Here is a 23,868-nt window from a genome sequence, read left to right as displayed (position 1 = left end):
ATAATTGGGATGAAGGCCCATTTGATGCGGTAGTTGAAATGGCTGCATTGGTGCAGTCATCGGGAATGGGGGTCGGACTTGTCCTTGAGGTGGAGGGGCTTGGAGTTGGCTTTGGGAGGATGGTTGGCGTGATCTTGACTGGGTTTCTTGTATTAATGTCGGGATTTCGTCCCGAAGCTTCATGAGCTTTGAGTCCATTTCGGATATAATTCCGTTCTTGAGGTTTTCCAGAAGTTTCTCTAAAAAAGCACCGTCTCTTTCTCTTTCAGAGTAACTATCCTTGCGTGTTCTAGCCTGTTTCCAGTTATCCACAGTTGGCGGGTATACTGTGTTTACTGAGTTTAGGCTGCCCATTTTGTCGGGTTCAATGGAGCTTAGAGGTGGCCATTGTCCTCGGGCTTGGTTAAAGTCTGGTCTTCTTAGACCTCTTTGTTGTTGCGGCTGATGTTGCTGTTGTTGCAGGGGCTGGGACCTATCTATTCCTGCATTTGTGGCTCCAACAGTCTTTCTAGCAGTTCCTTTCAAGTGATGGAAGCCGCACTCTTTATGGAAACAAGTTCGGGTAGCCACTGAGTTTCTGCACAGTTTTGGGTGAAAGAAGTTGCAATTTTCCCCTTTCTTGCAGCCTCTTTGTTTGTCGTCCCCAAAATCTGAGTAATATCGGCACCTTTTGGGATGCAGATATGGGCATCCTTTGCCATTTATCAGGCGTTTTCCAGTGAGGCCATGGTGGCATCTTCTCATGACATATTCTCTGCAGACCACACTCACAGTGTTAGTCTGTTCTTCGTTCAAGTTGTCGTCTCTATTCCTTCTAGGGCTCTCTCTATCCTCTTCTGAAGTGATATGTTCTTCTCCTTCCTCGTCATGTTCTTTGATAGGATCCAGAATACCTTCAGACGAGCTTTGAGAGCTTCTTGCCTTGGGGGGCTTTTGGGGGGGCTGTAGGGACAGGTCGTTTTTACGGTCGCACTCATAACAGAGCCACAATCCTTCAGGCGGGAAGAATCCCTTCTCGATTAGTTCTTTAAAAGCGGTCGCTTTTTCTTTCATCTTTTCACAATTGTGCGAACCCTGCATACAAAGCCGACATCTTAAGAGCGGTTGGACTGTCATATCGTTGTGGTATACAGTTGAGCAGGCATCACAATTGGTGTCGAACAGGGACTCGATCTTGAGTATCATTCGGTCACACAGAATCTCCTGGTTCTTGTACAGCTTCTTTTCAGCTTCACGTACTTTAAAACCTAATAGTTGGGCACAGGCTTCGAGAACAGGGGCATTGTGGGCTTTCATATTCTCTAAGTTTGTTTTGTAGGTAGCAGTGGCACTGTAAGAACACAATACTTTCTTGCTGGGTTCATCTGCAAGGTTTAGCAGGCTTCCAATCGCAATCTTTTTGCTTTCTGATTGTTTTTCCTTTAAGCCTGCCATTTCAGTTCTTCAAAACAGGATGATATATGTACAATAATCTATGTACCGTGGTCGTATGTAATGTACAATAAGCATGTACCTGGTAGCCGCTTATCAAATATTTTAAAAGATAAGAGAGCTCACTAATTGCTAACAAATGGAAAAACAAAATAGTATTATAAGGGTGGTTACTGTATTTCATAATTACAGGCTCTTTCTCACTCTCCCCTATTTACTTATTTGTTAATGACCGTACTCTAGCTAAGGACTGCCATGTACCTTTTTTGTGCGTGCAAGCACCTTGAGCCACCACAAAAACATACTGTAAAACTGCATACAGGAGCAGTGCAAAATAATTACACACCTCGCCGGCCATTATGATCACCCGAGCGACTAGAGAGAAATTTGAAAAGATTAAAAGAACTAAAAAAGTCTAATCTAGCAGATTGTTATTGGATCGCGTGGTCACGTGACAGCTGGCGTTTAAATCATATTAGTTAGATCGGAAATCCAGAGAGTTAGCTCGACAGCTTTAAGGGGAGCATAGTACTGCAGTAATAGGAGTGTTTGTGAGTGTGTGTGTCTGTTTGTGAGTGAGTGTGTGTGTGTGGTCCGCATTAGTGCTGGATGCAACTGTTTTACAATTAGATTGTATCTACTTCTAGGGGGTCCGTTCTTGTTAGGGTGGGGCATTGGCGTGCTCAGTTCCACTTGATACTGGAGACCAGGAACTATCTTACGCCCTGCAGTTCAGGTAACAAGCAAACTGTTAGGGTGTTCTCTCCGGTTTAAGGTGTTTGGTAAAGGAGCAGTTTAAGGAGCAGTTTAAGAAGCAGTTTAAGACACGTGACAAGTATAGTTTAACAAGGTCCAGGATTGATGGGTGAAGAAGTAGGGCCAAGTAGGGCGGTGTTTAGTTTACCGTGGTGCTTGTCAAGACAGAACACCCATCAGATGTATCACTTAACATCACGACTCAAGAGAACAGGACTGTGAGTAGGATGGAGGAGGTTGAGCAGATGAGTACAGATGAAGAGGAGGTAGAGAATGAAAGAGAAGACCACTGCACGCCACTTTACATCACTGCACCTCAACTCTGGGAGCTGCGGAGTGCGGGTGTTGGAGCAGCAGGACAAGGAGCAGTGCGGAGTGCGGGTGTTGGAGCAGTAGGACAAGGAGCAGTGTGGAGTGCGGGTGTTGGAGCAGTAGGACAAGGAGCAGTGTGGAGTGCGGGTGTTGGAGCAGTAGGACAAGGAGCAGTGCGGGTGTTGGAGCAGCAGGACAAGGAGCAGTGCGGAGTGCTGGGTGTTGGAGCAGTAGGACAAGGAGCAGTGCGGAGTGCGGGTGTTGGAGCAGTAGGACAAGGAGCAGTGCGGAGTGCGGGTGTTGGAGCAGTAGGACAAGGAGCAGTGCGGAGTGCGGGTGTTGGAGCAGTAGGACAAGGAGCAGTGCGGAGTGCGGGTGTTGGAGCAGTAGGACAAGGAGCAGTGCGGAGTGCGGGTGTTGGAGCAGTAGGACAAGGAGCAGTGTGGAGTGCGGGTGTTGGAGCAGTAGGACAAGGAGCAGTGCGGAGTGCGGGTGTTGGAGCAGCAGGACAAGGAGCAGTGCGGAGTGCGGGTGTTGGAGCAGTAGGACAAGGAGCAGTGTGGAGTGCGGGTGTTGGAGCAGTAGGACAAGGAGCAGTGCGGAGTGCGGGTGTTGGAGCAGCAGGACAAGGAGCAGTGTGGAGTGCGGGTGTTGGAGCAGTAGGACAAGGAGCAGTGCGGAGTGCGGGTGTTGGAGCAGTAGGACAAGGAGCAGTGCGGAGTGCGGGTGTTGGAGCAGTAGGACAAGGAGCAGTGTGGAGTGCGGGTGTTGGAGCAGTAGGACAAGGAGCAGTGTGGAGTGCGGGTGTTGGAGCAGTAGGACAAGGAGCAGTGCGGAGTGCGGGTGTTGGAGCAGCAGGACAAGGAGCAGTGTGGAGTGCGGGTGTTGGAGCAGTAGGACAAGGAGCAGTGCGGAGTGCGGGTGTTGGAGCAGTAGGACAAGGAGCAGTGCGGAGTGCGGGTGTTGGAGCAGTAGGACAAGGAGCAGTGCGGAGTGCGGGTGTTGGAGCAGTAGGACAAGGAGCAGTGCGGAGTGCGGGTGTTGGAGCAGTAGGACAAGGAGCAGTGCGGAGTGCGGGTGTTGGAGCAGCAGGACAAGGAGCAGTGTGGAGTGCGGGTGTTGGAGCAGTAGGACAAGGAGCAGTGCGGAGTGCGGGTGTTGGAGCAGCAGGACAAGGAGCAGTGCGGAGTGCGGGTGTTGGAGCAGTAGGACACGGAGCAGTGCGGAGTGCGGGTGTTGGAGCAGTAGGACAAGGAGCAGTGCGGAGTGCGGGTGTTGGAGCAGTAGGACAAGGAGCAGTGCGGAGTGCGGGTGTTGGAGCAGTAGGACAAGGAGCAGTGCGGAGTGCGGGTGTTGGAGCAGCAGGACAAGGAGCAGTGCGGAGTGCGGGTGTTGGAGCAGCAGGACAAGGAGCAGTGCGGAGTGCGGGTGTTGGAGCAGCAGGACAAGGAGCAGTGCTCCCTGGTGTCCGGCTGTCAGCTGGTGTCCTGCCCATCCTCCTGTCTGTCCCTGATCTGCTGTCTGTCCTGAGTCTGTCCCCCACCAGATGGGTGCAGGATCTGTGCAGGGTCGCAGATTATCAATAAGATTACCCGTACTAGTTGGTATGTGTGTCAGAGCTGAGCAGATGGCTGGGGCACTGCGCCAGCTGCAAACCTCGACTAAATCCCTTGTTTAATAGCATTTCATGTAGCACATCATCTGTTAGTCCCCCCGCAACTTGACGCTCTCCCGCTCATGCGCAACTTGTCCCTGTACTGTACGGGGTTTGTACGGCCCGTACAAACCCATCCTGACCAGCAAACTCACGGACACAAAGAAACAGAATAACGGGGGCCCCAACTAAACATGGTGTGGACCACCGCGGGGCCGACACACACTCGCAGTGCAACTTGATAGTCTAAACACGACAATAGCGGACCTACAGACCTAACGGCTGGTGAAGGTGGGTTTTATGTGCCTCCCTGTCTCAATCTAATTAGAGTGGAGGAATAATGGGGCCACTGTCAGCGGGGGTGCCGTTTAATTGAGCTCCTGATTGAGTTCCAATAACTAGACATTGAGGCAGGGACGACATAACAATGTGTTCTATCATAAAACCATGTTGGAATAACGACTTTGTGATCACCCTTGCTGGCTTGAGTTCTATGTTGAAAGCGTGAGTTCTTGTGGGTTGTATTATATTCGCTTCATTTAGATAGAATGGTAGTGGATGTGAACCGTGCTATGAGGCTGAGCGTATATTTAACTTGTCGTTAGCCGGGTTGAGTTACTAACCTTGAAACTTTTTTAATGGTTTATATTTTGGAGCTGATCAAATATTTTCTGAGTAGATTAGTCTTGAACAGTCTCAGAAAGGAGAGTGTCACAACTCAGAAAAGATACAAAATATTGGAAATTCAAAAAATGGACCGGCCTGATAACTACATATCATCACAGCATTGTTAGCAAACTCGAAACAAAGGCGGGTGCGGTGGGTGCAGAGTCGCATAATTTGCCGTTTTCTGCATTTCTATGTGTAATTTTGCTACAAAAATATCAGAAAGGAGCCTCTGCCACAAAATCAGGTGAAATTCTGTTGGAAAATCCACGTGGGAAACTTTCAACACATTTCGTAAAACTGATTTTCCAGTGTTAAAATTTGTATCGTCAAAAATTCGGGAAATTACGAAGTCAAAAACATCTGTTCAAGTTGTCCACACAGTCTTGGCTCAAAGATATATATTTTTATAGGCAATTTCAAACAATAATTGATTTAGAACTAATTTTTGAGACGTCGACTTACGAAAATATACAACAAGAAGCTAGCACAACCTAAAATTGAGATTCTCAAGTAATATTTGCAAATTGCAGTATTTTGTTGTGAACATCATTTGTCTTTGGAGTTTTGGGTGTATTTACGATTTGTAAAGGCTAATGTTATCTCACAGCACGGACAATTAGTAAAGACTGAACCACTGGAGATCGGAGGAATCTTAGGAATTCATTCCGGACAGTAGTCAGTGCCCCACGCCGCATGCATATAGCAATACATTTCGACATTACCTGAAACACGATCTTCCTTTTCAGCTAAATGTCCGCCAAAAATTAAAGTTCTTCCACGTGACTTATCAGTTGTGCTCAGTGGTTGGAGCCTGACACGTGACACAACCGCTCAATTGTGAGTGGTCGCGCAGGTGCACGTGTTACCATGGTTACAGCACGTGCACCAAGTTCGAGACTCGGCAGCACAATTGGTTAATCTAATGGTCACATAACTGTAGATGGAGATCTATAACGCGTTACCATCCTACTACACATCCTACTATAACGCGTTACCACGGTTACCATCCTACTATACATCCTCATCTCTCTGCTATCTCACATAATCTATAGTTTTTAAACAACTCACTATATTACACCTCCCAAACTGTAGACCTATCACATATGGACGTTACTCTGGTGACCAATGTCTGCACAGGACCAATATTGCGGGACCAATGACTGGCCCTATGTGAGACATGTGACTGGTCTTCATGCTAACAAATGATCTGGGATATATTTTCAAAAACTCCCACCGAGATAATATACTAGTTAATATGTAGATTGCTTAGGAAACTTTTCTATCTCTTAGATTTATTGCAGGACCAATGCCAACGCGAGTCTAGCGTAAAAAGACCAATCTCCCACCCCTCCTTGCCCACGTGGGTATGGTCAAGTGATTTGATTGGCTGAGAGAGGAGACACGTGGTTTGTAGGATGAGAGGTGACTACAGTATAACAAGATGACAAAGCGTGTATGTGAGCCCGGAGATTGGGAAACTACACACGTTCTATACCTGATAACTAACAAACTTGAAAAGTTGACAGCTGACTCGTGCCTGTGCTGTTGGGCGGCAAATATGATATTCATATAGATAACAACATACCATGAGAGAGAGAGAGAACATGTGTCAATCTAACACAGCTTATTTTCTGAGCACATCCTCTGTTTTAAAATATCATGATGTCGACTAATGTCATATATTATGACGTAACTACTCTCATATTATGACGTAACTACTGTCATATTATGACGTAACTATGAAAACGTGGCTAATACTATTATTCAGGGAGATATGTATGTAATCTGCGTAGTAAAACCTGTGGGTAACTTTTAGCAAGACGTATAAATACAACAAGAACTACAGTTTGTACTAAACGAATATAACGACAAGCTGCAACAAACCATGACGACAATAACTTAGCGGCAAAGTTCGACAATCACACATCTGATCAACTAAGAGCAATCTGGTCGCACTGGGCAAATGGTTCCGTATAAATCAAGAGCACCCCACTGATTTTGATTGGTCAAAAATGCACTTTTGCGAGGACTCTAATAACAAAAACTCATTACTATTCATGGGTAAAAATAAAGATTATTGAGCTATTAGACCATTTACCCGGGCTTGATTGAGATCTCCTCTGCCTCAGGGTGTATTAGTAGAACTGCACTGTCGGGAGTAGTGCAGGGGATATGAAGTGTTATTTGTAGCAAAACTGCTAGACGCAATACCTTTAAATCTATACGTTTAGAATAAACAATCTGGCAAGTAAAGTTACGTAACTAAATTGTGTAATATCAACGGAGAGAGTGAATTAATACAAGCCCGCAAAATAAAAGCTTCAACGGTAACAGCTGCAGAACTGGTATAGTTAATAGTTATTGAACTAGTTTTGATATGTAATGAAACAACCTCGAACCCCGTGTCACGAAACAGCTAGATCAGCGGACCAATGATCCGGAGCAACAGGTCTGGATATTGAGTTTCAGGGAGGGGGACGTCAGGGGTCCTGAGGGGTTGTTGGCCCAATCTCTCAGTTAATCCGACCCATTAAACCCATTAACTTTCAGCTACCAATCTAAACATTAACGTGATCCTTTTAGAAATGATTTAAACTGATTTAGATTTTAGTGCTAGTTTTAGCGTCCTTTTCTTTTGAATTGATTAGGTGCCATGCTTCTTGCTGATGGTTCCTTTGTTTGAGTGCGGTCAAGTCACACGATCGTATTGTTTGATTGGGGTCAATAGTCACACGATTGCCTTATAATCCATGCACTAATTGCTTAATAGATCACTAGAGTCATAGCTTTATGATAAAGGATAAGCTGTATTCTGAGGGAAAGATCAAAGAATTTAGTTCTTTGTAAAGAATAAATGTTTGATAAAGTTAGCACTTAAACGGCAAACGTCGTTGTTTTCAGCTAATGCAATTGCCAATAAAGGTGATAAAAATCTACAAATGTTTTTGTTTCCAGCTAAGAATTTTATATTACATCAGCTTCAGTATTACATGAACAATACACCAGCTTCACTCTTCAGTCCATCTACCTGATCAGACAAAGTGCCGGCACCGTGACTTATATAGACCTGTGAACCGCCCTGATGTTAGGGTAAAGGGTTCAACCTAAAGTAAGGCTCTATCTACATGGAAGGCACGGTACAGATAGAGGGAGAGGTCGGGTTTACAAATTAATTGAAATCTCTCAAGCAGCACTCTACCCCCAAATAGTTGTTGTTGTTTTGTTTGTCCCATTCATTAAGCCTGTCCCTTACAATAAGGAGTGTGGGAAACTGTTTAAATTGAAGTGAAGTTAGATCACGTGACCCAGCAATTAGAGCACGTGATCCAGCAAGCTTGACATCCTCAAATCTGACAGTTTCATTACGAATACAGGGGATTGTTTTTACAGACAAGACGGTTTGAAATGATTGGATTTTTTTGCAAATTGATTAGGTGTATTAACAAGTATAACAAATTCAAGAAGCAAGTATCCATGTTCAACCGGCCTGATCAATCAATCTTTACAAGACGTCAGAGATTGTGAAAGAGAAAGTTGGTTGCAAGAAATACGTCTGCAAAATGTCTGCAAAACGTTGGCGACGAATTGAAAATAACACGAACAAATCACCAATATTTTACCAAACAATGTATTGAGGGTGTCCAAATATGCCCCTAATTAGTCAAAACACACATAATTAGTCAAAACACACACAATATCCAATACTCTGAAAGGTAACACAGATATTTTGGCGCCATTATTTCGGGGGCTCGAGGGTAGAGTTACGATTTTCCCAAATCCAACAATTTCTTTTCTTCTTGCGACCGATTTGTTATTACTATGTCTGTAATTTTACATTCATTAGTGTCCAAAGTCTGTCTAATTTCAGGGAATTCTTACCCTGCTGCCTATAACTTATCGTTTTCTTAGATATCTGAGATTATGTTTCCAATTTCCATGTATCGGTTGAACCTAGATTTCAAAACCCGAATAATGTAAAATCTAATCTTAAACAATCTAGAAATTGAATACTTATTGGTAAATATTTGTATGGGAAAAACGTTTTTATGTAATAAACGGTCATGCTTTCATGTCAGGATCACAAGTGATTATTATTATTAAATATTATGAATCGCCGAAGTCATCTGTAAAATTATTCGATTGCCCAGAAATTTGGAACCTTGGATGCAGCCTCAAAACTTGTTAACCGTTTATAAAAACACTGTTAGATAGGGAACAAGAATAAACACTCGAATTAAGCTTTAGCGACAGAAAATAGAAAGACCTAATAAAATAGACGGCTCTGCAGAAAGAATAATAGGATTAGAACTATACGCGGGTCTCACTATATCATATGAACTCTAAAGTTGTTACAACTTACCACCACGTGACCAGAATGGAGACCGCTCGTGTTACCTGGCAACAACTGACTGACAATTCATTCTTAGCACGTGACCACGTGTCCTGGGCCTGATTGGACGGAAAACAGACGGTCTGACGACCAATTGTCGGGTCAGGTTACAAGCACGACGAGGTGTAGTTTAGTTGAAGGTACCACGCTGTAGGTAGCAGCTAGGTCGACATGTAGTACTTGAATCACGGAGAAAGAGAGCCGGAGGAGTGAGAAGTCTGAAAGAGAGGAAAACTTGTGAAATGTCTCACCAGCCCCATAATTTAGTTGAGGTACAGTTGACAAGATTTACTGGAGGATTCAGGACAGCCTTCATACGTCATCGGAGCGGGACCATTTTTGAAGAATTAGCCAGCAAATGTAAAGCCGGAGCTTGGCAGGCTAGTTATTTTTCAAATTATGGCCGAGCCTTATCAACCGTGAGCTATTTGCTTTCCGTGTTTTTTGACAGTTAAAGTAATGACATAAAAAACTACGGTCATTAATCGGTCATATCATCAGCATCAAGCCGACGAGGGACTAAAGACAAGAAATAAGTCATTAACCGAAACTATGTGCAGAACAATTATGGACATGGTGCACTCTAGTTCTCAGAAAGAGAGAGATGAACACGGTGACCATGTTGCTAGGAGTATACCTCCTCCCTACCCACCTCTCCAACATACCTACAGGACTAAAACATTAAATCACCGGTCAGGAAACAAAGTTAACCGAACATAATATGATGTGGTCTCTCTCTCAGGAATGAGCTCCTTTGTAACAAGTAGCCCCCGTGAAACCACAACCACTGGGCAAATCCGATAACTAATCGTACGATGACTCGGCGAGCAATTCGATCACAGTCAACTGGTAATGAGGTTTGAAGCTGTGAAGTTTAATTGACAAGGGCGGACGTGCTGTGGAGGTTTTTGACGTTTAATGACGGACAGAGGGACCGGTCAAAGGGGGCAGGTACGGGACAAAGCGGGGTCTAGTGGTAAATTCCATCAGTGTGGGATCATCTGCTGATAAGGAGATTCCAGGGATCAATCGCAAAACGTATCGAGAAGCAGTGAACTGATAAGAGAAGCAATATTAGTGGATGCATTGAAATTAGAAAGCTCCGCTATCAACCTCAAGAGATAAATTCTTGCAATGGCTGACCGTGATATCACCGTGATTCGTGACATATATTCTTGACTTCACAAATCTCAAAATCTTTGATCACGGAATATATACCATCTTTCACCATCTTCTATATATTTAACCATGTTAATAAACATAGGCTGATTTCACTTGCCTAAACCTTTTAGTGCAATAGCGATTGACGAAACTCAATAAAAGTTAATATATAATTATAAAACAACGGTAATGCAGATCAAGCTGTGCGAGGTGGTCAAGGTGGGCGCTGTAAAGAGCACAGTGTAAGCAACAACGAGTACCGGTATTTGCAAGCAATTATTCACAACACCGGTATATACTGTGACTAGTAAAACGTTTCACGAAAACGTACTACCTTACTGCCTTAATCCAGTGAGCTGCTTGATTTAGACTTCTTAAGAAAACAACAATTTCAAGAAAACAGACCCAACTCAGAGAAATATAGTAAAACTGTGAGTATTGTAGGAGCTGAGATCAGAAAAACAGATGTATCGGGGATAACAAAAAGGGATGGCTGACTTTTATGTGAGTAGATGTTGGAGGTGGTAGTAATTCCAGGGGGCTGTGAGTTGAGTGCTTGTCAGGAGGACTGTTAGCAGAACTAACATCACGTCAACAAGCCTAATTAACAGACCTAATTAACTCCAGGGTTCTAGCGTGTTGCAATTACATCTTCTCAGATAGTGCTTACTCGGACTGACTGAAAGCAATTTGCGTGACCCAATCAGCAATTAGGAACTGCAATCATCTCAATTGGTTAGCGGTTGCGCTGTTTGACTGCATCTACTTGGTGACCACTGTTGATTGGCATGTGCCAGACACTGTAACTTCTAATTAAGAATTACCGAGCTGCGTGATAGACCTATTGTCTGAATTAGTAATTGTGGTTCTTGCAGTCACGTGACTTTTATCAACACCACTCAATTTACCGATCAAAGAAACCATAAACCTCGTATCCACTGAGGTACTCAGGTAATAGTTCCCATGGTAACAGGTACTCAAGTAAGAGAGAGAGTCCGCTAAAGTGGACCTATAAATGGAGATCTCCCAAAGCATGGAATCAAAACTAGTTTTAAAATTGCTAGTGCAAAGAAAATTTTCAAACCATCCAACCACAGGCCGACAAGCCGGCATGCCGCTCATTAGATGTAAATACATTGCAGCACTAAGGGTACGATAATCCATCTTTATAATTGCAGCCACGTAATAATTTAGATAATGTCGGGGATGACAAGATCACGTGTACTGATCACGTGGCTGTGATGACATAATGATTAAGAAATTAAAATAACCGATTATTAGAGGAGATTTCTAAATGAGAATCTTATTTGTACAACTATAACCTGCTCCTTTATAAAACACCCCAACTATTTGGTGACACAATATATCTCCACCAAAGAAGCAATGTAGGTCCTCCCTCCACACAGAGAGAGGAATATAGGTAACTATTAGTGAGGATCATTACGAGGGAAGATGGAGGGTTGTCACCCTCTCCCCCGAGAGAAGGGGCTGGTAACGTAATACATCATTATGTGTCAAGTCAACCGTGCCGGCCATCTCTCAGCTCATCATCAGTCAGACTCGTTTCAGGGTCTCTTCGGTGCTCTCTGTTCTGACATGTCTGGCAATGATCCCTTTCTAATTGGTCGCCATCAGTGATTTGAAAAAAGAGAACCTTAGTCTGGATGCACTAGAGGGTTTGTGAGGGGTTTGTGAGGGGTGCAGGAGAGTGTAAACTGTTATCATGTGGAGCCGACAAGTGGTTACTACTGAATCCCCGATACAGTTTAATCTCGGAGAGAAGATATAGCTGCAAATTGGTTGGGTTACAGTACTTTTCGCTCATTAAGATCAATCAATTGAATTGAGGTGTTGAACCAGGTGTTCCAGCCGCAAACCACCCGGGAGTTGCCATTACACTTACTTACTCCCTGCTTTAATCGGATCAACCAAACCAGCAGCACGTGCCTGTAACAGTTTTAAAATGCATTTATAATTCTAATGAATTGGCTCCAAATTATCGATCAGACTCAAAATGTTGAGCGATTCTAGACAAGATTACTCTGCGATGTTAAACCAACATAATATAACAGAAGGATTAGAACTCAGAAGTAGCTTCTGGAGCGGATACCAGCCCCATATCAATACTGTCAGATATATATAATTCTCGAGAACGTAAACAAACAACGCACTGGCAAAATTAGGACAATAAAAGCAGAGGTGCAGTGTGTTAGATGATACCTCCCGCTCCTCCTGATTTATTGGATTGTTCTCCCGGCAGCCGTGTTGTAACATTGACCACCAGTATCAAGTTACCACTCTCCGTATCTGCACTATTGTGCTCCACCGATCATCCTAATGCCCCTCCTGGGCAGACTATTGTCAAGGCTCCGGAGCTCCCAAATAGTTCCCAGTATTTCAGAGCTACAGGCTGGACCTCTCCCGCTAACAATGTCTGCTGATATTTGCTAGTATAGAGGAGTGTTAACCTGGAGATGATAAGTAACGTCGGTTTAATTTAATGTTGGTTTGTTAATTGTTACACAGGGACTTGGAAGAAAATTACATTTGATACACTAATAACATTTCCCATCGACGGTGAAAAGTGAATTCACAGATATTATTTGTTCATTAGGGGAGTAAAACAGCTGTTCGTGCTGCTCCTTACAATGATGTACCAAATTGTCACCTCACGACTTGTAGAAGCTCATCAGAAAGTTCTATACGTTAGAGTCCTAAAATACGCTGTTTGACAAGCTATGAGTAACTATGACGTACTGCAGTATTGGTAGGTAGACAATCACAGCAACCTACATTTCTCATAGAACCTTAATTTTACAAATTGATAGCTCGTAAGCAATGTGTCCCCAGGCCTAAAATATGCAATTTTTAAGCGAATTTACTTCTCATGAGCAATATAAAAAATTGTTTAAAAGTTTTGAAAAATCATAAACCAAGCAAGTTCTAAAACTGGGCTTCTGAAACGTGAAGGAGAAGGTTTAACTACTTGAGGTCCTCCAAATTATTGCAATTTTTCAATTCTTCTTGTTCATCCCTAAAAGCACACAGGATTATGTGAATATAGCGATTTTAAATTTCCTGAAATTCACCATTAATTTTTCAACGTCAATCCGGGATTCTATGTGCAATTTGCATGGAATCATACTGAACCTTAGTGGAATTAATCTAAACAGTATTAAGAAAATTTTAAGTTTGGCCTTTAAATGTTGACAAAAAGTCTGTGAAAGTTAAAATTTTCAGCATTTAATTTTTAAAGGCCACATACACTACACATATATGCAATTTACCATACGAGACATATTTAAATGGTACGAAAGTCTGTGGTTTTTCGATAAAAACACCATATTTTCGTACTTTTATTTTCCCCAAATTATTTTAAGATATTTCCTTAATTATGACTTTATCGATTTGCTATCAATATAAAAGTTATATAATTAAGTTATAAATATGATTCACCAAACAAATGAACACTAGTGTTCGATCATAAATTGATTTTGGACACGTTCCATTATGATTAAAAATAAGCAAGCTCTGTCACTACTATATTGGCCACGGCGGGGAAATTTCGGGAGTAGTGGAAGATTGCAGACACCGTCGGTTTCCTATACCTTTTGGTGGATTAGAAGTTAAGTCGAGGCTAGGCTAACTTTCAAAGGCTCCGGAAAAATTGTTTATAAGATGAAACAGCTTATCAGAGAAGATCTTTGTATTTAATTTTCTCAAATATTGGGTTTCACAGGACAGAGATACTGGCTGGCACTACCAAAATTTTTCACTTCACCACTGCACTACTACTTAACCTAACATCAATCAAAACCTAACAATCAAAACCACAATACAACATGGTGTGCTGCAGTGGCGTAACGTTGCCTGTTGGCGCCCCCCGCCGAAAAAGCGCCCCCCTGTTGGCGCCCCCTCCCCTTTTGGTGCCCCTCCCTAAAATTGAACAAATTAGGTGACTTTAGAGGATACGCTGCTCTGAATTTCAGAGCAGCCAAACCGGGGTCTATTACCCGTACGGCATATTATTACGCGCAGGTGCCACTGGTGGCTCGCCGACCAGAGACGCCCGGTGGCAAGCTGATCTGCATATATGACCTCCATATCTGAAAGCAGGTTGGAGTGCACTACGGAAAGCTTAGAAGCTTCTGTCAACTACTACTACTACTACTACTACGCCGGTAAATCTCTAAAAAAGTGTGCATCTAGAGCAAAACGCGCAGTTTTGCTAGTACTTGAGTTAAGTTTTCGAAATTGTCCCACATTCAAACGACGATTTGGCGCCCCCCTAAGACGGCGCCCCCCTGCACAGCGGGGTCAGCGGGGCCCTTCGTTACGCCACTGGTGTGCTGACAACTTACATGTAATCAAAAAATAAAACTCTGAAATATATTTTTCAGTTTAATATATTTTCATGTAGTTTTCAGCAATTTTTGAAATTTGGGAGTAACACAAAATTTCTTATCACTACTCTGTGAACCTTTTTTACTACCACCAACATAATTTGTAACCAACAGATAAGTTTTCCTAATTGAACAATCAGACAAGATGATGGATGTAAATCATCATAATAGCTGAATTATGTCTTGATAAGGCAGCTGCTAAATATGTTAAGAATCATCGTCAGTAGCAGAATAATCGTCAGATAAAAAAAGTTAGTGCGACTGAAAAAGTAAAAAAGCTAACTAAAGGTGAAGAAGCGGAAGACAAAAGGGGTTGACCATATTAATTCCCAGTGGGCGCAGCGTCTTAAGGAGGTGGATGAAATTATTTTCATAGACATCTGAGGTGATAGGCAAATATCCTATTAAAATCCAATATTTTCCTAGAGCCATGTTCATTTAAATGTACTGATAAAATAAAATCATCACTATGTTTATTTATGTGTGTATCTTTAAAATTAATTGTAATTACATATTTTAAGGCATTAGTGGTGCTTTAGAAACGGTATTTCGGGTACTAGTAAAGCTCTTACAGGCAACTGGTTCCTTTTGCCAGCCGTTTTTAGTCCAGTACTGTCTCATTTCTGGTCTCAGAACATGCGCAACAAAAATGTTGTTATGCCAACGTGGAATTATTTGTATCACATCGTAACCCCCTGTCATTGCACAAAGTGGTTATGTGGCGAAAGCCACGAATGACGAAGCCGCACACTCATGCGCGGCAGGGCTACAACGTGAAACAAGGCATTATGGACTATCGAATTATAAAATTTAAACATTTAGAATACAAGTCAGTTAATGAAATATTTTTAGAATAACTTTCACTTCTGCTTTAGACTTTTTAATTAATTTTAAATTGCGCTAATAAAAATTTATTTAAATTTTGTTTTACTTAGTGCAAAATACTAACTTCTCCTCAATATTATAAGGAACAGCAGTAGCTCAATCCAGAATATCGCGCTAAATTAACTTTGTTATATAATTACCATAGCAACTAAATAGGCCAGCGACAACAGTGCGGACAGAGGGAGCGGACGCAAGCTACCATATACAAAGAAAACCTTGTTTGCAATTTCCACCAGTACATGGGGACAGTTGGAAGCAACCGCCAACCGCTTTATTTATAATCGGTGGGGTCTGGGGTGGGCCTGTGGTGTTACAGTATTTAGTGGAGCCTCTCAAAACTTTGTCATTTTTGGTGTATTGAAACAAGTAAGTTGTTCTAAATAAAGGGTTATTTCAATAAGAATCAATAAAATCTGGTAGCTATCAATAACTGCTGCAATGTTGAGACCAGTGGCGTAACGAAGGGCCCCACGTTCAAAAACTTTTGGGCACTAACTCGGATGTTTTAGCATTCATAATTTAATACTGCCTTTTCTTAGGGAACAGAAAAATTTCCCTCAGAGAAGGCTGTACAAATGGACTTACTACTTTTTCTCAGGGAAGGTTTTGGGATAACGTGCTAAATTGTCAAGTTTTGGGTGACTTACTGCCTGTCGGGACAGCTAAAACAGTATTTTTTTAACGTGACTCATAGCTTAAGTTATAAAGAATATTCTCCCTAACCCTATCATGTCATGGGGGTGATTCTAAATCAGCGTCAGAAAATACATTGATTCCAGTTGGTTTCAACTGTCAGGGGCCCTTTTAGAACAATCTCGAAGATCAAATAAAAAATATTTCAGACAAAAATTCAAAGATTCATGTTCAATGTTTAATTGCTGATATTAATAAATTGTTTCTACAAACGTTTCCAGGTCTTTTGCTTAACCATGATCAGCATATTTTATTTTATTTTATTTTATTTTATCTTTAAAAAGAGAGGCCAAGTTAGCCCACGAGAGGATAGCATTGAGATGCTCTGCCTACCTCTGGGGTGTGGCAACCCTGGAGAAGGTTGCCGGTGAAATCAGAGTGAAAGGTGGAGGATGGTGTAAAAAGTGACATTACATGAGTCAAAATGGTACGCTCAAGTGCCAGCTGGGTTTGCAAAAATAAAAAGAGACGAGACAGCTTATGAGTTAATACTCTAAGTCACCCCGGTCTGATCCAGCTCTTCCGGCACAATTAAGCGTTTGGTGCAGTTTGCGAAATTGACAATCGTGGTGATGTGTTGGTTGTCGAATATGTCATTGACAGAGAGGTAGTAGTCCTAGTAGTCCTACCTCTATCCTGGAAATATTGACCTCTAATTTGGGCAATAGCCGGACACTGTCCAAGGAAGTGTGAGACAGTTTCATCTCCGTCACCGCACATAGGACAAGCACTGGTGTTTGATTTGCAAATGGTGTGAAGGTGTTTGTTTAAGCCGCAGTGACCCGTGATGAGGTGAATTGCAGTTCTGTAATCCATAATCTTGTCTGTTGTTGCTGAGTGTAGTGTTGAGGTTTTTGATGATATTGGCGTGCTCGTGGCCGAGTGTCAGTTTGGTGTGTCTGGGACCATCAGTTAGCCAAGTTTCCTGATTCAGTCTGTTGACTTTGTTGTCGATTTGACGTTTGACGTAGGATTGTGGAATTGGATACTTCAAAGTGGATTCACTGATTGTACCAAGCTTGGCCAGCTCATTTGCTTTTTCGTTGCCCCACAATCCGATGTGTGCTGCAATCCATCGTATCTCTTGCCGCGTGTTGTTGGATCCGAGTGCATTAAGAGAGTCGTAACAGTTTTTTTAGTTCTAATCCGCGTTGAAAGCGCAGAGATAGCTTGTATAGACGATGTTACTGGGCGGCGCTCAGCCTGTCATTCCGCCGAATCTTTATTATGTTTATAAACTTAATAGCCTGGGATCCCTAGGTAAAGATGATAGACTGTCAGACCATGATCAGCATGAGGCATAATTTAAAAATTATAATTTTGTAGCCATGAAAGTGGACACCTGATAGTATAGTGCAGTGCAAAGTGCTGCACTGGTTTTTAAACCAGATCTTTTGCATAGGCGCCTATCAACATTTTTTGACACATGACCTTTACTTCCTGGCTTCACATAGCCATGTGCCTACGCGTACTGCGTGACGCGCTTGTTGCAAGCGAGAGGGCTCTGGTTAGAGCAATTCCTGGCTGGTCTTGAAAAACAAAAATTGTTGAGCATGCGCGCGCGTTGTATTACGTCGTGACCCCCACGGTCGTTTCACTATGGTGAAAGTTTTTACGTTGTACATTGTATGACCCACCGCGCACGAGTGCGCGGCTCCCCCTGTATCGTTTTTTTATTAAATACTTTTCAAATTTTACAGACTACAGCAATAGATGAATATAAAATAGAATCGTTCAAAATATCGCCCCCATCTGTAAAATATGATGGGGCGATGGGCACCCAAACACGGTAAACACATAGTAAACTATGTCCGCAGTAACTTGGATCCATTACATCGAATTAATCTAAATCCAAAAATTTATGAAAAACTATTTAATAACAAACAAATCCATGGTGAATAACTGTAGAAACTCTATACTATAGTGAAACGACGAAGGGGTCACGTCGTGATACAATCGATTTGCAATTAGCAACTTGTTTAAGGTTTGTAATTTTGGATTTTTTAAACGGCCAGATAGCGCAGTTGGTTAAAACGTTGGTTTGTGGTTAGAGCGCTACGCTAGCTTTGCAATCGTGAGGTTGCAAGTTCCAATTCCACTGTCTTCCTGGTCGTAAGGTGAGCGTCGTTGACGTTCAGCAAAGAATCCTGAGTGGTCAAAGCAGCCGGCCCCGTTGACGGATGTTACTCGTCTAAATTTCTTCGAAGTAGCGCGCGCCGCTTTCTTCTCGAAATGTCGGCAAGTGCTACGAAGTAGTGCGCGCCGGGCCAGATCATTAACAATGGTCAACCGGCCTATGTCTACTCAGCCGAATACTCGAGAAATCGGGTGTGAGGGTTAAATGAGGAGCTGCAGTCTACGTCTAGCTGCACATTGCAATTGCAGCAAATTAAGTCTCGGGCGAAGAAAGTATGGTACACATTGTAGCGCGATGTGTTACTGTGCCGCGCTGCATTCAATTATGCTTATTGCAACGACCTCACTAGATTGGCGAAATGCGCTACTGTGCCGCAGTCCGCACCGAGCTGCGATGAATTGACATCGTCAATTTTACTGGGCCGCGTTTATCTCAGCCTGTCATTCCGCCTAATCTCTATTATGAACATGATAGCCTGAGGTCCCCAGGTAACGTTAATTGACGATGTCAATTCATCTCAGCTCGGCGCGGCACAGTAACGCATCGCGCTACAACAGGTAACGTCAATTAAGGTACACATTACCTTACTGGGCCACGCTCAGCCTGTCATTCCGCCGAATCTCTATTTGGATTTATGTTTATGAACATAATAGCCTGAGGTCCCCAGGTAATTCTGTGCTTGAATGATTTTAATTTTATGTTTGAAATATATCTCCGTACGTTTAGCAGATCATTTATATAAAAAGTCTCTTTGAATTAGAGAAGAGGCTTACGTTTAATTAACAAACGAAGCTTTTTTTGTTTAACTAAGGAACAATTCGACACGGTTGATAGATGCGATGACATGACAATATGACATTCCATGGAGGTGTCCAATCAGAACACCACAGAAAAACACCTGATACTGGCTGATAGCAAACTGCGCGGCCTTCTTCACCTAACCATGTTCTTTCGCCGTTCGTGCCACTGTGCACTGCGTGGGCGCGCTCTGTATTACCTGGGGACCTCAGGCTATTATGTTCATAAACATAGAGATTAGGCGGAATGACAGGCTGAGCGCGGCCCAGTAAGCTTTGTAAGGAATCTCGAAATCGATATTAATTTCAATCTTCCTTTAAAGATAGTTAAATGATTTAGGCTTTACAGTTAACACCTATTTTCATTTAAGATAGATAGTGAATTGTTAACATTAGAAGTATACCAGAAATGGAATATACTTTGACGTTTAATTAACAAAAGGACACTTTCTGTGAGAAAACTATCAAATCATTTGACACGGCTGATGAGTTACCATGGACTTATGGAGGGGTTTAATTAGGAGCACCAGACCAGCCTATCACAAGACGAAGAGTGACGAGGAATGATTACAGATTAGCAGCGGAGTTTAAACAATGAGGAGCAATACCGATCATGATGAGCAATCTCGATCTTGATGAACAATACTGGCGTCTCTTGAAAAAAGGCTGGAACGGCAGACTCTGGGACTCTGGGAAATTCAGGGAGATATAACGGAGAACGATCGAAGGACCGATGTCTTTCTCGGGTCAGTGCAGTCTTATAAGTTTGTTTCAGAGCTGCAGTGCTTATAAACAGAGTCCAGTAAGCCGGTTCCGCCCGGATGCTTTAATCTTTCCAGTCATAAGTATTCCAGTAAGTTCCTTGCCTTAATTTAATGTGAGCCTTTCAAATAAGTATTTTGTTTCTTATAAAAGAGTCTGACGTGAATTTTATATTTATATTGTTTCTAGTTCTATTCCCGTTTCCAATATCCATTTAAATTCTATACGACTCACTGAAAGTAAATTCTATCCAGGTTGATCCGAACCGACACATCGTGTAGTTTCCCGGACAGTCTCCAATTCCATAATCTAAAGAACCGTGACTAAGTAAGTGTAAACTGGTTAGCAGAATATACATTGTAAAAACATCCGATTGATTAATATTTCATTTACCTTAGATAAAATATCCTTCATAGTTGCTTAATGTTTTACCATCCTAAATCCTGTTAAGAAGTATTTTGCACGATTCTTTGATTACTTTCTATCCAAAGTTTCCGGGTAGAGGTAAGCTAACGACGATAAGATTCCCTATCTCCCTCTTACTGGAAGCCCGTATCAAAGGACCATCGTACGAAAAGAGTTTTTTCTTGAGGTAAATTCCTTTTCCAATAGTCTTGCAGTTGCATATTAGATCTAAGAATATATTTGATAATCGTAGTTCCGTGCTCTCCAAATTATATACTTTGTACAAAAATTACGTTTCCGTTTCCAGGTCGATTGCACGAACATTTCTACTCAGACCGTGTTACCTTTGCCGATACCAGCTAGATTATTTGATCTCCTTCGTCAGCAAAGGTAATTAGTTCAGTTATAACGTCTGCATAAAATATTAGTTGTATTTAATAGTAATTTGATTAAGTATTGTTTTATTATAGGGTAAGACTTGATATTAATATTAACAAGTGCAGGTTTAAGGAAGTTTTCCAGTTGGTTACGTTATGTATTGTTTTAACGCGATAGTAAAAGATATTGTTTTCAGACCATTCGATCATCGTGACCGCCAAGCTGTTAAGGATTCTGACGCGTGATCCTCCAGCCCGCCTACACCATTAATCATTAGAGACTTTAGAGATGAACAACTAAAAAGGTGATTGCACCAACATAGACCCAGAGACCATGATAGTTCCATTAATTTTAAATAGGTTATGAGTCATGAGATTTTCCACCGTGTCAATTTCTTAAGGTAGTTTAAAAAGGTTACTTCCATAATTGTTATATAATCATTTTTTAATAAGAAGGTTTTTATTCATTAATTATAACACTTTTAAGTCGCTCTATATTTTTCTCTATATTGTTGTTTCCCTTTGTTTCATCCCACCAAAATTGAAAGTCTGAATTATAATCACTAACCGCACTAAATTAAATAAGAAGTAACATGAAACTCTGAATTCTAGCAAAACTATAATTTCCCTAAAACAAAGGTTTTAAGACGCTCAATCGTGGGTTCAGAACCTTCCGAGACGGACTCTTTTGATATAACCGGGGCCTCCCATGTATAGTTCTAGCCAAGTCAAAAGGAGCTCTAAATAAATAATTTCTTGGAGGAAATAAAGTACTAATACTATAACATATCATGGACATAAGAAAAGAAAGAAATTCATCCCCGTGGGGCACATGCATAAATATAAAATGTAAAGGAAATCTCAAACTATTCAATTTAGACTCTACCGGTAAAGTATGCAAGGAAGGTTTATAACTTAAAGTTTTATTTTGCAATGGTTAATAGGTAAAGATTAAAAAAGTAAAACAAGACTGAGCACTTCAAAATTTGTAAAATTTGTAACTTGATTTGAAATACGCGGCGATAATAAAAATGTCCAATGTTGGCAGTGTAATTGATGAGATATGCGACGTTTATTGAGTGATGCATAAGTGTGTGCATATAATCTAAGATGTAGAGACAAGGTTATTATCGGCATTTTGGTTTATGTTACGCTTTGATTTTCTTAGTCCTGTTATACAAAATAACATGAAATTAGGCCATTCGTCTTCGATGTTTTCATTTTGCTGATCGATGAGTATAGTTTTTATACAAGTTTTGTAAATGTTCAGGTTAAATAGACTAGGCGGGGAAGTTGCTGCAACATTATATCGGTTTATTGCTAATAATGGACCTTTAAAAAATACTGAGTTGTTGTAAGGGTGTTGACCATACTTTTCTGACCATTGTGTAGTGAGAATAGAATCCGGGTTAGTATTAAATAAGGATGATGATTAATCACTCTACACTCGACTGTCACGTGACTTTTTCAACCCGTTCTCTAGCTGGTTCTGAACGACTTTTCGAAACCCTAACCCTCTAATCTGATCCCAACCCTAACCCTAACCCAATCCTTAACAAAAACATATGCTGAAACCCTAACCCTAACGAGATATTAGACTAACTTCCTTATACGGTCATATCACGTGATCGAGACAGTTTTTCGCCAATATCTCGTCAGGGGAGCATTTTAACCCTATGTCATGGGGGGTGATTCGGAATCAGCGTCCGAAAATACATCGATTGAAGTTGGTTACAACCGTCGGGGGCCCTTTTAGAACAATCTCGAAGATCGACTGTAGAGTGATTTAGCACTTCGGTGCGCTTTTGGGAATTGTTTTCTTGAGAGACAATGGTACTAGATTAGGAAAGTTTTTAAATTTATGCATTAAAATGAGTGCGTTCTTTACAATGATACTGTGTACTGTCAATATTTTATGTGAATAAAAGCCAGATTTGGTACTTGCTGGGGGGATACCGTCCTTGTACCAGTAATTGACGAAACCAGGTAATACTGCTCGAAGGCCCATTTTCTGTTTTACAAAAAGTGATTCAATATGAGACTTGGCAGCAAAACCCCATACAAGGCTGCAATAATTAAGGTGTGACTGCACAAAACTTTGATAAATTTGAAGACGTGCTTCGAGAGGCAGATATTTTTAAGTTTGTACATGACTCCTATGTATCTGGACATTTTCATTTTCATGGCAGAGATATGATGGGACCAGTTTAGTTTATCATCTATTATAACTCCTAAAAAACGGGCTTCTGTTTTTCTCTCAATTGTGACACCAGAAATTGCCACATCACGATAATTAAGATTTCTTTGTCGAGAGAAGATCATATAATTTGTTTTCTTAAGGTTGAGAGCTAAACCATTATTATCTACCCACTTAACTAAAGCATCGCTAAGAGTTATTAGTTTATCGTAAACTTCATTAAGATTTTCTCCTATCAGGAAGATGTTAGCATCATCTGCGTACATAATGAAATTGGCTATATCTGATAATTGAGGCAGGTCGTTTATGTAGATTATAAAAAGTAAAGGTCCTAATATTGACCCTTGAGGCACGCCGTATAAAATTTGGTTGGTTGAGGATTTTGACGAGCCAATTGATACAAACTGTTTCCTGTTAGTGAGATATGACTTAAACCAGTTTAAGGCTTGACCCCTTATGCCGTAATGGTCCAGCTTGCGCAAGAGTATGGAATGATCCACAAGGTCGAAAGCTTTGCTGAAGTCGATTAAAAGAAGTAAAGACATGGGAGAGGTGATTATTACCCGGTACTATTATACTTGCAACTAACACCTGTCTAAATTGGTACCGTGGTTAATAACACGCTTGTTTCACAATAAATTAGTTTTCCGCCGGGAGGCGGGCGCTACTGCAAGCGCAAGGGCTCTGGATAGAGCAAGACCGGCCTATCACAGTTTCAGACGGTTGTCTATGGATCGTAAGGATGGATAATGTGCGGCAGAGTTTAATACATATATCGATAATGAGCATTGAGCAGCAGACTCAGGACTCTGTGAGATTCGGAGATGATATATGAGGAT

The 23,868-nt window shown here is 41.6% G+C and overlaps 1 protein-coding gene across 1 annotated transcript; it reads left to right on the top strand.

Moving 5' to 3' along the window:
- Window positions 1-2,414: 2,414 nt before the first annotated feature.
- Window positions 2,415-4,085, top strand: LOC134826294 (fibroin heavy chain-like). The gene has a single exon (XM_063838624.1). It carries the CDS (start codon window positions 2,415-2,417, stop codon window positions 4,083-4,085), a length of 1,671 nt encoding a protein of 556 aa, XP_063694694.1.
- The last annotated feature ends 19,783 nt before the right edge of the window (window positions 4,086-23,868 follow it).

This window comes from Bolinopsis microptera, chromosome 2 (genome assembly GCF_026151205.1).
Source record: "Bolinopsis microptera isolate Bmic1 chromosome 2, MBARI_Bmic_1.0, whole genome shotgun sequence".
In the NCBI taxonomy this organism is placed as follows: Eukaryota; Metazoa; Ctenophora; class Tentaculata; order Lobata; family Bolinopsidae; genus Bolinopsis; species Bolinopsis microptera.
The sequence above is the reverse complement of the archived record's forward strand: the minus strand, read 5'-3'. Positions and strand labels throughout refer to the sequence as shown.

Coding starts and splice junctions, on each gene's coding strand:
- LOC134826294 (XM_063838624.1), top strand. CDS start 2,415: ATGGAGGAGGTTGAGCAGATGAGTACAGATGAAGAGGAGGTAGAGAAT.